The sequence below is a fragment of the Bombyx mori genome, chromosome 28 (genome assembly GCF_030269925.1).
Source record: "Bombyx mori chromosome 28, ASM3026992v2".
Taxonomy (NCBI): domain Eukaryota; kingdom Metazoa; phylum Arthropoda; class Insecta; order Lepidoptera; family Bombycidae; genus Bombyx; species Bombyx mori.
Genome location: NC_085134.1, coordinates 3,297,595 through 3,313,017, shown reverse-complemented (window position 1 = coordinate 3,313,017; position 15,423 = coordinate 3,297,595). Strand labels below are relative to the sequence as shown.

The following is a 15,423-nucleotide window of genomic DNA, read 5'->3' as shown; positions in this document are numbered from 1 at the left end:
TGCGTTCCAATAACAGTAAGATGCATTAATATCATCTTTCAGAATCTACAAGGACCTGGTCAATAACGACTTGATAACGAACATAAAGAAGTACAGCAAGAAACTGTGGGATGCTGTCTGGACCAAGATAGAGAAATACATCCCGTTCAAAGACGAGATAGTGCAGCTTTACAACGAATTCAAGGACAGCTGGCAGGACTTCCTCAAGACCCCGCAGGTCGTCTACGTCAGGGAGAAGGTGAGCCCGATCAATATCGAACTTTTAAAAGCTCAGCTGTTGTGAAGCGACTTTGTGACCAAACTCGACGTACATTTCGCCTTTTGTTCTGGTTTTGTTAATTAATACATAAATAAAATAAAAAATAAAAATAATAATATTTCACACAAGTGACCTATAAAAACAAAATTAAATCTTTGTGATCTATGTGATTAGTGAACTAACCAAATATGTTTGCTGACTAATATCAGGTATTGTTTCCACTTGCAAGAACCCTTCCTCGTGTAAAAGCCTCCTCTAAGGATTCTCTATATTAGGCAATTTTAACCCAATTGATAGTTACTGCTTTCTTTCTTGCTTGCTTGCCTGTGTTAGCGCGCAATGTATGCGTACAAAATTTAGGGTTCATAAACTAGTTGGCTGATTATTGATTGTGTATCATTGCGTTATATTAAGCACTAAGAGCATTCAGAACTTATTGCATAGACCTATGAACTAGCTCACGGCCTACCAATCGGTTAGCGGGGCCTTTAGCATCACCACGTTAAATCCACCATCTATCTTGAAACATTAAGTCTAAATCTTAGTTGTATATTAATAACCACTGCCTCACCCTTCCAACTTACCCCACCTTCGTGCCAGTAACGGCCTACCCGGGCATTCTCATAAAACACCGCTTTAACTTTTATCAAACGATGTTAATCTTTCATCGTCCTACTGGTGGTAGGACCTCTTGAGAGTCCGAGCGGGTAGGTACCACCACCCTGCATATTTCTGCCGTGAAGCAGTAATGCGTTTCAGTTTGACGACAGCCGTTGTAACCTGAGACCTTAGAACTTATATCTCAAGGTGGATGGCGCATTTACGTTGTAGATGTCTATGGGCTCCAGTAACCACTTAACGCCAGGTGGGCTGTGAGCTCGTCCAACCATCTAAGCAATAAAAAAAAGCAATTAAAAAAAAAAACAACGTGGAAATCAATCGTGAATAAGTAATCAGTACTAGTTTCTTTAGAAATTTCGGTACCTGCCTTCGGGATTCGAGCACCGATCCATTCGCGTCACTGGTCGACCTATATTTTCATATTTGTGGGACTTTTTGGCGAGAACGCGAGGAGTCAAGTTGTGGGATTTGTTTTCTTTGGTCTATTTAGTGTTTCTTCAGGTTTAAATGTGTAATAACGGTGATTTTTTAAATGTAGTATCCGTGAAAGTGCACAAATGTGGGAAAATGAAACAAAACCGTTGAACGTAACTTCTCGGGATCCTCCAAATTCATTTCATTTCATGTCATATTTCATATCATTTTTTATATTATGAAAAGTTTTCATTTAAATTAAAATAAGATTTGACCTAAAGGTCTTAGTTACCAGGTCATATAACGCCTTTAAAAATATATATATATATTTGTACATATTCTTGTACAGTACCAAGAAGCCTACGTCCGTCTGAAGTGGTGGTACGACTACTTCCTGATCGGCGAGGCCTTGAACACGATCGGCGAAATCATCTACGTGAAGCTCACGGACTTGGCGAAGACTGCACTGCAGTACGAAGAACTGTGAGTACATCAGTATATACAATTAAAAATAGCTTTTGTGTCGTCACTAATAGAGTCTAGTACGTGGTGTTCATATGCCTATAGACACTCCCCCGTGACGCTTTAGTTTCATTAGGTCTATATCAGCTTTGACTATCTATGACAGTCTATGAGACTAGACAAAGGCAGACTGATATGGTACAACATCTAGCAAGAGCCGTGAGAACCTAGCACCGGATCGGAAAAGCGACCCACTGAGAAGATCCGGCGAGAAACTCAGTGGGCTGTGTCTGAGGGTTAATTCGCTCGTCGAGCCCTTCGTCGCAAGCGACGGGTTCGACGAGAACGATGACCGGTGCTTGAAGTACCTAAAAGCACCGTTAGTGGATCGGGAGGATCCGAAATGACATGTTTGGGGCGACGTCGACTGCTTTCCATTCTGCCCGCAGGATCGGGAATGTAGTTACCGGCGGCCACGATGAGAGGATTCTCGTGTCGTGCCGCTTTATCGAAGTGATGCCGACTAGATACTTACTACTCTAAGTCCAGGTCGTCATGGAGGTCGACGTTCCTCAATTGTTATCGTCGATCATATGTTCAAGTAAACAATATTCGTTACAGGCACCGCACGCCCAAAACCAACTTCATATTCGATCCTCGAGTGGGGGAGATCGTCCTCGAGCAGAAGCTGCCGATGTCCTGGCACGCCTTCAACAGTTCGCCGGACTTCACTGAGATATCCGAGTACAAGACCGTCCGCGACTTTTTCGACGAGTGGCTCACCACCAACAAGAGCATCTGGTCCTACTACTACGAGATAAGGCCGTACATGGACCTCAACAACTTGATGCCGCCTTTCCCTGGTCAGTGTGGAGTTTTATTTTTTATTGCCCTTGTAGACAGACGAGCATACGGCCCACCTGATGGTGAGTGGTTATCGTCACCCATAGACTTCAGTAATGCCAGGGCCAGAGTCAAGCCGCTGCCTACCGCTTAATACTCTCCACAAGCCTCGTTTGAACAAGGACCATCGCACCGCCCGCCGCCGGAGTAGAGTTCATCCATACTACCTGGAGCCACTGCGGTCATTTCTAGTACATTTTCAGTGATCTTTTTGCCACGTACCATCCGGCTATGGAACGAGCTCCCCTCCACTGTGTTTCTTTTTTTTTGTTATTGCTTGGATGGGTGGACGAGCTCACAGCCCACCTGGTGTTAAATGGTTACTGGAGCCCATAAACATCTATAACGTCAATGCGCCCCCCACCTTGAGATACAAGTTCTAAGGTATCAAGTATAATTACAACGGCTGCCCCGCCCTTCAAACCGAAACGCATTACTGCTTCACGGCAGAAATAAGCAGGCTGGTAGTAACTACCCGCGCGAACTCACAAGAGGTCCTACCACCAGTAATTACGCAAATTATAATTTTGCGGGTTTCATTTTTGTTACACGATGTTACTCCTTCACCGTGGAGGTCAATCGTGAATATTTGTTAAGTACGTATTTCATTAGAAAAATTGGTACCCGCCTGCGGGATTCGAACACCGGTGCATCGCTTCAACACGAATGCACCGGACGTCTTATCCTTTAGGCCACGACGACTTCATATGTTATGTTAGAACATTTTGAACGCAGGCATAGCAATGATGACGGAACAAGGCGCCCTGGTCACTTACGACAAGCAAGTGTTCACGGTGTCCGAGCGCGGCGTGTTCCTGCTCACGAAGGACTACAGGCGCGACAACTTCACCGTGCTCATGGCTTCCAACGACAGAGGCACATACGACCTCGTGCTCGTGACCAGAACGAAACTGGTCTACATTGATCTTTCTAAAGAGGTAATTTTTTTTCTCTTACCTACGCCAAAAGTTCTGTTTTCCTCCCACTGTACAGGGAAGAAAGTGTAACTTTTCCTCCCGCTGTAGTAGTAGTTTAGTTAATTAGTAGTAGTTTATTTAAAAATTTAAATCAGTTAAATTGTTTTTTATGAACCCCCCCCCCCGGCCAGGGCTTCGCCCCTGGACCCCGGCTCGGTGCTCCACGAACTTTCGGCCTGGTACGAGAAAAATTAGTATGTGCACCGCGGAAAAAAAGTAGGACATCTCATCCCGCATTTTTGCCAATTTTACACGCGGGAGGAAATGTCCTACTTTTCTCCCTTGGTGCACAATGTACTATTTTATTGCCGTTTTAGACAGACGAGCATACGGCCCACCTGATGGTAAGTGGTTACCTTCCCCCATGGACGTCAGCAATGCCAGGGCGCAGAGCCAAGCCGCTGCCTACCATAAATAGATAGGATAAAGCCACGTGTTGTATTTTTAAAAACATCGAAACAAGCAGTATTTTCGATTGATTTATTAAAAGCTCACGTCTCAAGGTCACTTTCACGTGGTGTTGTCCACGAGCTCAGGTAACGGAGCAGTAAAAAAAAACCATATTTTTTCCTTCCACTTACATTACAGAATTATTCGAAATACCCTCTGTTTTATTAAAAACGTATTTTTTCTTCTTTTTTTGTTAGGGTTTTAATGACATGGTAACTAAGACCTTTAGGTCGTCTTATTTTAATTTTAATGAAAACTTTTTTTATATGAAAAATGATATTATCGATTGAAATGAAGTTGATTAATATGAAACATGGCATTAACTTATATGATATGAGATGATATGGGATGAAATATAATCTCAGTAAAATGGTGGTCATTTACCGAGTCTTTTACAGTGGACTTTTTGTAGGATCCCGATAAGTTACGTTCAGCGGCTTTGTTTCATTTTCCCATATTTGTGCACTTTGACAGACACTAAAGAGTTAATAAACCACCGTTATTACACATTTAAACCTGAAGAAACACTAAATAGACGAAATAAAACAAATCACACGACTTCACTCCTCGCGCGTTCCCGCCAAAAAGTCCTCGTATTTTCCACTGTCCACAATCGGCACTGTACGGTGTTTCCCCTGCAGCAAGTGACGGTGAGCGACACGGTGCTGAGTCTGCCGGCCTCGGTCGAGGGTCTGGTGATAGACCGGCAGATGGAGACCCTGAGCGTGCGCGGAGACAGCGGCCTCGACGTGCAGTGCAACCTGCGCTTCAAGTCCTGCAAGCTGGGTGTCGAAGGTGGGTTATATGAGAGCACCAGTCAGCTGGCTACAAATGAGTATTCTAAAGTGTAAATGAATTTTCAAATGTACAAATGAGTGTTTTAATGTACAAATGAGTGTTTTAATGTACAAATGAGTATTCTAATGTACAAATGAGTATTCTAATGTACAAGTGAGTATTCAAATGTACAAATTAGTGTTCTAATGTACAACTTAGTATTCAAATGTACAAATGAGTATTCTAATGTACAAATGAGTTTTCTAATGTACAAGTGAGTATTCAAATGTACAAATTAGTGTTCTAATGGACAAATGAGTATTCTAATGTACAAATGAGTATTCTAATGTACAAATGAGTATTCAAATGTACAAATGAGTATTCAAATGTACAAATGAGTGTTCTAATGTACAAATGAGTGTTCTAATGTACAAATGTGTTTTCAAATGTACAAATTAGCGTTCTAAGGGACAAATGAGTATTCTAATGTACAAATGAGTGTTTTAATGTACAAATGAGTGTTTTAATGTACAAATGAGTGTTTTACTGTACAAATGAGTGTTTTAATGTACAAATGAGTATTCTAATGTACAAGTGAGTATTCAAATGTACAAATTAGTGTTCTAATGTACAACTTAGTATTCAAATGGACAAATGAGTATTCAAATGTACAAATTAGTGTTCTAATGGACAAATGAGTATTCTAATGTACAAATGAGTATTCAAATGTACAAATGAGTATTCAAATGTACAAATGAGTATTCAAATGTACAAATGAGTATTCTAATGTACAAGTGAGTATTCTAATGTACAAATGAGTATTCTAATGTACAAATGTGTAGTCTAATGTACAAATGAGTGTTCTAATGTACAAATGAGTATTCTAATGTACAAATGTGTTTTCAAATGTATAAATGAATATTCTACTGTACAAATAAAATGTCTTATGTATAAATTAGTGCTCTTTTGTCTAAATATGCTATGTACTACCACAGGTTGGTTCTACGCGACCCTGGGTGGGTTGCTGGGAACGTACAACAACGAGCAGTACGACGACCTGCAACTGCCGAACAACAGCTTCGCGACCAGCGTCGGCGCGCTGGCGACGGCGTGGCGCCTCGGGCCCGCGCCCCCCGCCCCCGCGCCGCTCCCCGCACCTCCCACCCCGCACAACGAGACGCAGTGCGAGAAGTTCTTCCAGAATAAAGTTTCGCCCTTCCATCCCTGTTTCTCTGTGGTGAGCTAATTACTAGACCTAATTACTAGCTAATTATAAATAATGACTAGATTAATATTAAATCACAGCATAAATAAAAAAAATATTATATTTCTAAGAAATAATAAAAAATTTAATGATGATATTTTCATAAGTACCGTCGTAGTGTTGTGGTCGCTTTTTCGACGATGAGACGGCTCATACATTATTATAGGTTTCAAGTTCGCGTGTCGAGGGGCGTGCCCGCATACACGCTGTGATTCGGCTGGTCTGTGCATTGAACCCAGAAAAAAATGCCTTATGAACGCACTTGAGAAGTTGTACTTCTTTGGCGCTTAGGAATAATTTATTACCGCATTTTGAAGACGTCGTAGCCTAAGGGATAAGATGTACATTCGTATCGAGCGATGCAACTGTGCCGGCACTCGAATACCACAGACAAGTACCGAAATACGTACTTAACCCACGTTGACGAATCACTTTACCATGATTAAGGAACAACCTCATATAATCAAAGTCAAACACGCGAAAAAATTGTATAGGCATGTTTATTAAATAATTGAGTCATAGACCTCAAGGTATACAAGTTGCAATAACTATGCGCTCCGGTAACCGCTTACCACAATGCGGCTCGTAAAATCATTCACTTGGTACCGCTATTAATACGAAAGAAGTATAACTTCAGGAATGATATTACGAAAGAAGCATGACTTCAGGAATGTTTTGTAAGGGTGGTTTTGACGCATGTGTTGGCAGATCAAAGCGGCGCCGTTCTACTCGGAGTGCCAGGCGGGCGTGGAGGCGTGCGCGCTCGCCAGTGCGTACCTGGAACTGTGCACGCAGCAACACGTGCCCACGCACATGCCGGACCACTGCAACCAGTACGTACAATGTGCAACATCATCGGCCCACAAAGGTCGCTCCCCTCTTCTGTCGGCCATCTTTTTTTTTATTACTTAAAGGGGTGGACGAGCTCACAGCCCACCTGGTCTTAAGTGTATCAATACAACGTAAATCCGCCACCCACCTTGAGATAGAAGGTCTCAGTATAGTTACAACGGCTGCCCCGCCCTTCAAACCGAAACGCATTACAGCTTTACGGCGGAAACAGATAGGATGGTGGTACCTACCCGTGCGGACTCACAAGAGGTGCTACCACCAGTAATTACGCAGATTATGATTTTGTTGTTAAATTCGAGATCATTGATATCCGACTTTACGTCTCGCAAACGCAACGACTCATGACGTCACAACTTTGCGCTTCGAAGGTGCACGACCCCGCACGGTGACGTCATAGACGAAGGGTCCTTCTACACGCTGGAAAACGTGCCAGAATCGACGGACGTGGTGTTCATAATCGAAGCGCAGGTCTGCAACAAGAACGTTAGGAAAACGAAAAATCTCGATCTCTTCCTGGAGACCTTCGACATACAACTGCAGGCCGGCGGCCTCACCGACAACCGGTAAGCGATCAAACGTCAAACTTCTTCTTTTTTTTTCTTACCTAAGCTGATGGTCTAGAGCAGGCCTGGGCAAATGGCGGCCCGCGGTAGAATTTTGTCTGGCCCGTGAAGCATTGCATATATTATTATTAATAACACAAATATTAGTTTTTAAGTAAAATTAGAAAAAAAAAATTAAAATATTTGCCCATACCTGGCCTAGAGAGACCATATCAGCGTAACCTTAACTAGTAGGTGAGCTCACGGGGCTTAAACCTGACGATTTTGCTAACACGAACTCTAGCAAGAGCTTCGCAGAATCTACCAGCGGATCGGAAACGCGACCCGCTGAGAAGATCCGCCGAGAAACTCAGTGGGCTGTGTCTAGGTTAATTTTTCTCGTCGAGCCCTTCGACGCAAGCAACTGATTCGACGAGAACGGTGACCAGTGCTTGAAGTACAAAGATAAACAATTAAAACATTTCTTTCCAAGTCTATTATTGATATCTCAGGGGATACCAGAGTTATTTAATCAGTTGTTTTATGTAATAATTACAATTGCAGGTACGCGGTGGTCGGGTTCGGCGGGCGCGGCGTGTACAGACAGCCGAGGGCGGTGTACGTCAACAACAAAGTGTTCACTGACCCAATAGAAATATCGTCGCACTTCGACACTTTCCAAATCGGTGAGCCTGCACTGGTTTTTTGAAGTTCTACTTCGAAGTCGTTCTTCACGTCATCACATTTTTTGATTATGTTACGCTCTGGGATTCGGGATAAATAAAAATTCTTCCGAAGTACAAATTAACGCTGTATTAACGCTTAGGTCACTCACAGAACACTTTAAAATTCTTAATTCACTTCTTCCGCTTCGCTTCAGGTGATCCATTCGCTGTTTCGCTTCGAGAAGTTCCGATTACTAATTGCTTACGTGCCATCTCTGCAACGCTTTTATAGTCGATACGACATCCCTAGAACATTCTGGGCAAGTCGAGTAGCTTAGATGTGTTTCCGCTATCTGACAATAGATGCCGTTGTACTTCTCGGATGTTCTCAACTTTACTAGTTCTATTGATATTGCAATCTATCTATCTATATATATATATATATATATATATATATATATATATATATATAAATCAATTGCTGTTCGTTAGTCTCGCTAAAACTCGAGAACGGCTGGACCGATTTGACTAATTTTGGTCTTGAATTATTTGTGGAAGTCCAGAGAAGGTTTAAAAGGTAGACAAATATGAAAATGCTCGGAATTAAATAAAAATAACAAATTTTGTTATTCCTTTGATTGTTGTCCCCCGTCGGACGGATTCCTTTTGTTTGTTGTTGTTGTTGTTTTAAGTTTATTTTATACAAAAGTTTAGGTCTTTTGTTTATCGATTGGGCACTACGAAGTGTGCCGGGTCAGCTAGTTTTCTTATATAGAATATTGTGTAGTCCACGATGCTCATCTGATTTCTTAAAACGGACCCCGAGCGAACTAATCTGCAATCTTTGAGTTAGGTTATTAACTTTCAATTTGCAATAACCACTCATTAAATTACGGGTAGGTACCACTGCCCTGCCTATTTCTGCCGTGAACCAATAATGCGTTTCGGTTTGAAGGGCGGGACAGCCGTTGTAACTATACTGAGACCTTAGAATTCATATCTCAAGGTGAGTGGCGGAATTTACGTTGTAGATGTCTATGGGCTCCACTCAACACCAAGTGGGCTGTTAGCTCGTCCGTCCAACAATGCTATAAATAAATAAAATATCGTTTTCGTGAATCTCTCGTACAGATAAGTTAGATTTGGCGCGCCCTAACAAGACCGTCAAGGCGGATATGTTCAGCGCTCTGAACTTCGCAACAAAGCTGCCGTTCCGGCCCGGCGTTCCCCGCACCTTCCTGCTGATGCCCTGCACCAGATGCGACTCGCAGTTCATGAGGGTAAGCAGAAAAAATGTTTGAAGTGAAACTTCTAATGCGACTTCCAACAAGGTTGCGTTAAACGTTTAACGCTACCATATTAGAAAGAGACAGAGCGAGAGTGAATTGGCGGCACTCGATCGCATGCGCGCAGTATACCTGTTACAAGCTAGCGCGAGCGTTAACAACGAGTAGCTCCAATATTCTATCTATAATCTGTAATCTATCTATCTATCTATAATTTAAAATATATAAAACTGCAGTGGTTTTTACGGATGTTCCGTTAGAACTACTGAACCATGCACCCGATTGACTTGAAACTTGGTATCCATGTAGAAAATACATGTACTTAATGGATAGGCTAATATTTATATGAGTTTTAGACTCCCTACACCAGTTGCGGGGCCGTTAATGATGAGAATTTTTGTGGGAGTGACATATAATAATGCTAATTTTAAATACCCATCGAAGCGGACGAGTACAGCTAGTATAGTATTTTTTTATTGCTTACATGTGTGGACAAGCTCACAGCCCACCTGGTATTAAGTGTTTACTGGTGACCATAGACATCTACAACGTAAATGCGCCACACACCTTGAGATATAAGTTCTAAGGTCTCAATATAGTTAAAACGGCTGTCCCATCTTTAAAACCGAAACGCATTGCTGCTTCACGGCAGAAATAGGCGGGGCGGTGGTACCTACCCGCGCGGTCTCACAATAAATATTGAAGATGTCGCATCTCTTATACACAGCATTCCCTATTACAAGAGCAATCTGATTAAAGGATTAAAAATTAAGAAAACCCACAATACTACACATCGAAAAAGAAGTTTCACTTCATTCACGGGCACCAAGTTGCACGCGCCTTTTTTTTTGCCGCATCTATGATTACGTCACCGTAAAACTTAAGCCTAAATGAAGTCACATGATGGTTAAAAGGACACTGTTCCAACTCCATACAAATTTGAGTTAACTTTTACGCGATCGAGAAGTTAAATAATTCGCGATAGTCTTATCCTTTCCGGTTTTCTAATACAATTTCAGCGCTTATAGCTGTCCAGTACCCACATTCGAAACAACAGTTAGTCGTATTAGATTATGAATAGACAATTGGATTGCGATAAACAAATATACATATATACTTTTTATAATACACAAACTGTAACTAGTGTTGCCACTAAGCAAAAAGCCTTGGCAAACGGAATTTTGTTTTTTATGTTTCTGTCTTAAAAAAATTAACATGTTATTGATAGGCCGTTATCATTCTCAAAGCTATTCTGAAATTGTGTATTATTTTCAGTTGGACTACTCATCGATGTATCAAAGTTTGATGGAGAATTCAGTAACGCTTCATATTTTAATGGATGACGACTTCACACTATCGAAGAAAAGGGCATCCAAATATTTGTTCGGTGAGTTTAGTCGATTCGATCGATAATATATATATGGCAAAACAACGTTTGTCGGGTCAGCTAGTTATAATAATAATATAATAATAATTTGCTAATAATAACAAAGAAATCAAATCGAATTCCTATAAATATTGGGTGGACCACCCTTCACGTTTAAGGGTATGAAAAATAGATGTTTGATTCTCTGACCTACCCGATGTGCACACAAAATTTCATGAGAACCGGTTGAGCCGTTTCGGAGCAATTTGGCAACAAACACCGCGACACGATAATTTTTGAAATTAGATTTTTAAAAAAAGTTTGTTTATCGTATACATATATGTATATAAATATTTTTATTTTTAGCATTGTTTTTTTTATTTTTATAATGAAACATGTTTCCTTACAATTAATATTTTAAATACCAAATAAGATTAAGTTAAATTATTATACTGTTTATTCGTGTCAAAGATAAACGTGTCTACGACTAGTTTAATAGCGATTATAGACGGTATTTTAAAATTGTCAGATGACATTGAGTAAAGGGAGAGGTTCATTCCGGAGACAGATGATAAATTTCTAAAAACTATGGTCGAGGTTTTGATATTTTTGTGTATATTTGTGTATACCAGGTGTGGACAGCACGCTGGCTTATACGAACAAGGATTACGAGAAGCTGGTCGGAGACGCAGCTCTCAGGAAACAAGTCAAATTGCCGAAAGATAAACTGGGACTGTGCATCTCCCTTGCCATGGAAACGAATGGTGAGACTAAAATGTTTTTTCAAGTGATTGCTTCTTATGGGCGTGTAACCGTTACGTAACGTGTTACGGCGCCAGTTTGTCCGACTTCTCTTTCTCTCAGGCATAAGGCAACGGTACTAAGAACGTATGTAACTCCTAACTATCGATGTCGTCGTGGCCTAAAGGCTAAGACGTACGGTGCATTCGTATGTAGCGATGCACCGGTGTTCGAATCCCGCTGGCGGGTACCAATTTTTCTAATGAAATACGTACCAGATGTTCAAAATTGACTTCCACGGTGAAAGAATAACATCGTGTAATAAAAATCAAACCCGCAAAACTATATTTTGTGTAATTACTGGTGGTAGGACCTCTTGTGAGTGCGCGCGGGTGGGTATCACCACCCCGTCTATTTCTGCTGTGAAGCAGTAATGCATTTCAGTTTGAAGGGTGGGGCCGCCGTTGTAACTATATTGAGACCTTAGAACTTATATCTCAAGGTGGGTGGCGCATTTACAACGTAAATATCCAGTAACCACTTAACACCAGGTGGGCTGTGAGCTCGTCCACCCATCTAAGCAATAAAATAAACCTTTAAAACACTCTCCCGTAAAATTAGTAAGTTTTGAGATTATACCGTTTTAATGCGAAAAGACGATATATACATGATAATATATGTTTTATGTAATTCGTGATTTGCAGGTACGATCCTGGCGGGCACGAAGCTGAGTGCGGAGCGTCGCTCGGCGCGGCGGTTCTCGTCCGTGGCGGGCGCGCGGGCGGCGCGCGGGGCGGCGCGGTGCGCGCGCACACGCTGCGAGTGCCGCGCCGGCGCCACGCACTGCCGCCCCTGCGCCGACACACTCAGAATGGTATAGTAGCTTGCTTCTATATTTTAAAGCTATTGCATAGCTTGTAGGTATTAGTAGGCAGCGGCTTGGCTCTGCCCCTGGCATTACTGACGTCCATGAGCGACAGTAACCACTCACCATCAGGTGGGCCGTACGCTCGTCTGCCTATACGGCAATAAAAAAATAAAAAAAACTTTTATCGCGGCAACCGAATCAAGAAATTCCGTAACGAAAATAAAACCTTTTTTTTTTTATATTAGTCAACCAGTTTAATATGTGATAAAGTAGATTTCTGAAATTGGTATCTACTTTAATTGTATATGTTTCAAAGGTATTATATTTTATGTATGTTTTATATGTAAATTGCTTATTCTTAATTATGTGTAAGGAACCAATTTTTTAATAATTATTATTATATTACATTGTGTATTAATTGTATGTATATTTACGGATATATGTGTGTATGTATGTATGTGTATATGTGTGTGTACATATATGTATATATATGTATGTATGTGTATATATACATAATTCACTGGATTGGTACACCGCGCGTAGTTAGTTTCCAAATGATTCTTGTCCACCTGATGGTTGTCTGTCTGGAAGAGATCGCTCTTAGCGATAAGATCGTCAATTGTACTTTTTTGTATTTAATGTATCGAACTGTTTATTTGTTTTTTGGTCTACAATAAAGAATACTCTCTCTCTCTCTCTCTCAAAACCCCCACTCCGTCTACCATGTAGCTCGCGTTCAACACATTCACACGTTGCGCTTGTGTAGTGTTTGTGAATAAGCGCGCGGCGTGACGTCGCACTGCATACGCATCATGAAAAGTCTGCCCATCTCTCTCTCTCTCGCGTGGTCTAGCTTATGAGTGTGAAGGGGATAGTTAATGTTTTGCTTTTGTCAATGTTCATAAATATAGCGTGGTCTTATTTTATGATTGTTTTAGATAGAGAGAAACGACCAATATAAATATAACAATTTTATTTTCAGTGGGAATTAGCATTCTTCAGCACAGACGACATTGACGACTTAATTGACATGGCGATGGAGCCCCCCACCATACCGTCGCTTAGTTGATAATTTTTATATTAATTTTGTGTAAATATACATAATATATAACATTGTGTAAAATAGCTTTGTGTAGTTGATAAATGTTTTTAGTGATTTTGATTTTTATTGTTTTTTTAATTGGTATTAAAACGGTACCAGACCCCAAAAATGCATCAACTTGAAACATGACATTGAAGCTTCATTTTTGAAGTGAAAACTTCTTTAGAATCGTTGTGATTTCAAACCGGATGCAACGGAAAAAACGACAGGTAAGAGACACAAATACAAAAATGTGTAGGATGAAGCCAGCAAAGAGTGAGACAGAAATATACATACTATTTAATACAGCGCCATCTGTGAGATTTTTTAATACTAACGTGTGTATGAAGGCTCTTGTAGTGAATTTTAATTTAGGATTATACGTGAAATAAAAATATCAATTCCCAGAGGGCGCTACCTTACAATTATTTACTAATGACAATATTTTACATATACTTAAGACGTTTAGGATAATTGTATTTTAATTTTGGAAGGTTTCACTTCTACCACGTGTGAATTGCACACATTTTTTTATTTTATTATCTAAAGGCTACCCTACCCTTTAAAATGGAACGCATGTACGCACCTACTCGTGTGCATCAATTAAATGCGGTTTCGTGATCACAATATGCCGATATGATACTCTGAGAATGTTGCTGCCTATAAATATGCCTATATTTATACGAGACGAGATATGAAGAGGTGTTTTGGCAGGCCGATATGTTTCTGCGGTGTACGCATAGGTTTTTGTTTACGTAATAATAATAAATTAATTAAACGGTGCACGTGAAAGAAGTGAAACTTCTTTTGTGGTGTGTAGTATTGTGGTTTTATTCATTTCTTATTCTTAAATCAAATTTCTCTTGTAATTCGGAATGCTGTGTATAAGATAAGCGGCCTAGCTAGCGGAAAATTTAACTCAAATTTGTATGCAGTTGGAACGTTTGCCGCTAGAGGTGCTGTTTCAAGTACATACAAATTTGAATTGACTTTTACGCTATCGAGACAAGAGATCTGTGACAAGTATAAGTTAACTACGATCGTATCCCAACTAGCATCAGTCAGCAATTGCCTACACTTGGAAATAGACCCCAAGCGATATGATCCCATTATTATTGGTGATGGGTCACACGATCTATTGGGGTCTCACCTCCGTGTAAATTTTCCGACCTATGCTCATAGCTTTGAGAGGCTATTTCAGCGTAACCTAACAAGTAGGTGAGCTCACGGGGCTCAAACCGGAGTGATGCTAACACTGGCCCTAGCAAGAGCAGTACTTCGCAGAATCTAACACCGGATCGGAAACGCGATCCACTGAGAAGATCCGGCGAGAAACTCAGTGGGCTGTGTCTGACGGTTAATTCGCTCGTCGAGCCCTTCGTCACAAGCGACGGGTCCGACGAGGACGGTGACCGGGCACACTGTTAAGCAACGCAAAGCAACTTCATAACGCTGGCGATCATTCATTTCATGCAGCACTCACATATGAAGTTTTGTTACCTTGCCAATTAGACGCAAGTGGACCGATATTGTTATGATGAGTAACGCCACTATCGCCATTAATGGGGTAATTTTTTTTTTAATTAAATTTTCCATCTCTGATGCCTTCAAACCTTTTTTTTTTCCTACCTAAGCTGATAGCCTTAGGGGCTATTTCAGCGTAACCCTAACGTTTGTAGGTGAGCTCACGGGGCTCAAACCTGATGACGTTGCTAACACGAACCCTAGCAAGAGCCGTGCTTCGCAGAATCTACCACCGGATCGGAAACGCGACCCACTGAGAAGATCCGGCGAGAAACTCAGTGGGCTGTGTCTGAGAGTTAATTTACTCGTAGAGCCCTTCGTCACAAGCGACGGGTTCGACGAGAACGGTGACCCAAACCTATAACGAGTTG

General features: G+C 41.1%; 1 protein-coding gene across 2 annotated transcripts in view; it reads left to right on the top strand.

Moving 5' to 3' along the window:
• Nucleotides 1–13,609, top strand: part of LOC101743290 (uncharacterized) — a 90,123-nt gene extending 76,514 nt beyond the window's left edge. Inside the window, exons 56-69 of one of the 2 annotated variants that reach the window (XM_038021068.2) lie at nt 43–238; nt 1,644–1,777; nt 2,378–2,619; nt 3,395–3,597; nt 4,728–4,881; nt 5,859–6,100; nt 6,836–6,960; nt 7,348–7,542; nt 8,086–8,207; nt 9,318–9,466; nt 10,748–10,859; nt 11,471–11,602; nt 12,284–12,453; nt 13,430–13,609. In XM_038021068.2, the coding sequence (XP_037876996.1) occupies nt 43–238; nt 1,644–1,777; nt 2,378–2,619; nt 3,395–3,597; nt 4,728–4,881; nt 5,859–6,100; nt 6,836–6,960; nt 7,348–7,542; nt 8,086–8,207; nt 9,318–9,466; nt 10,748–10,859; nt 11,471–11,602; nt 12,284–12,453; nt 13,430–13,516 (2,263 nt within the window). In that variant the 3' untranslated portion in view covers nt 13,517–13,609. 2 annotated transcript variants of the gene reach the window in all.
• Nucleotides 13,610–15,423: the final 1,814 nt, after the last annotated feature.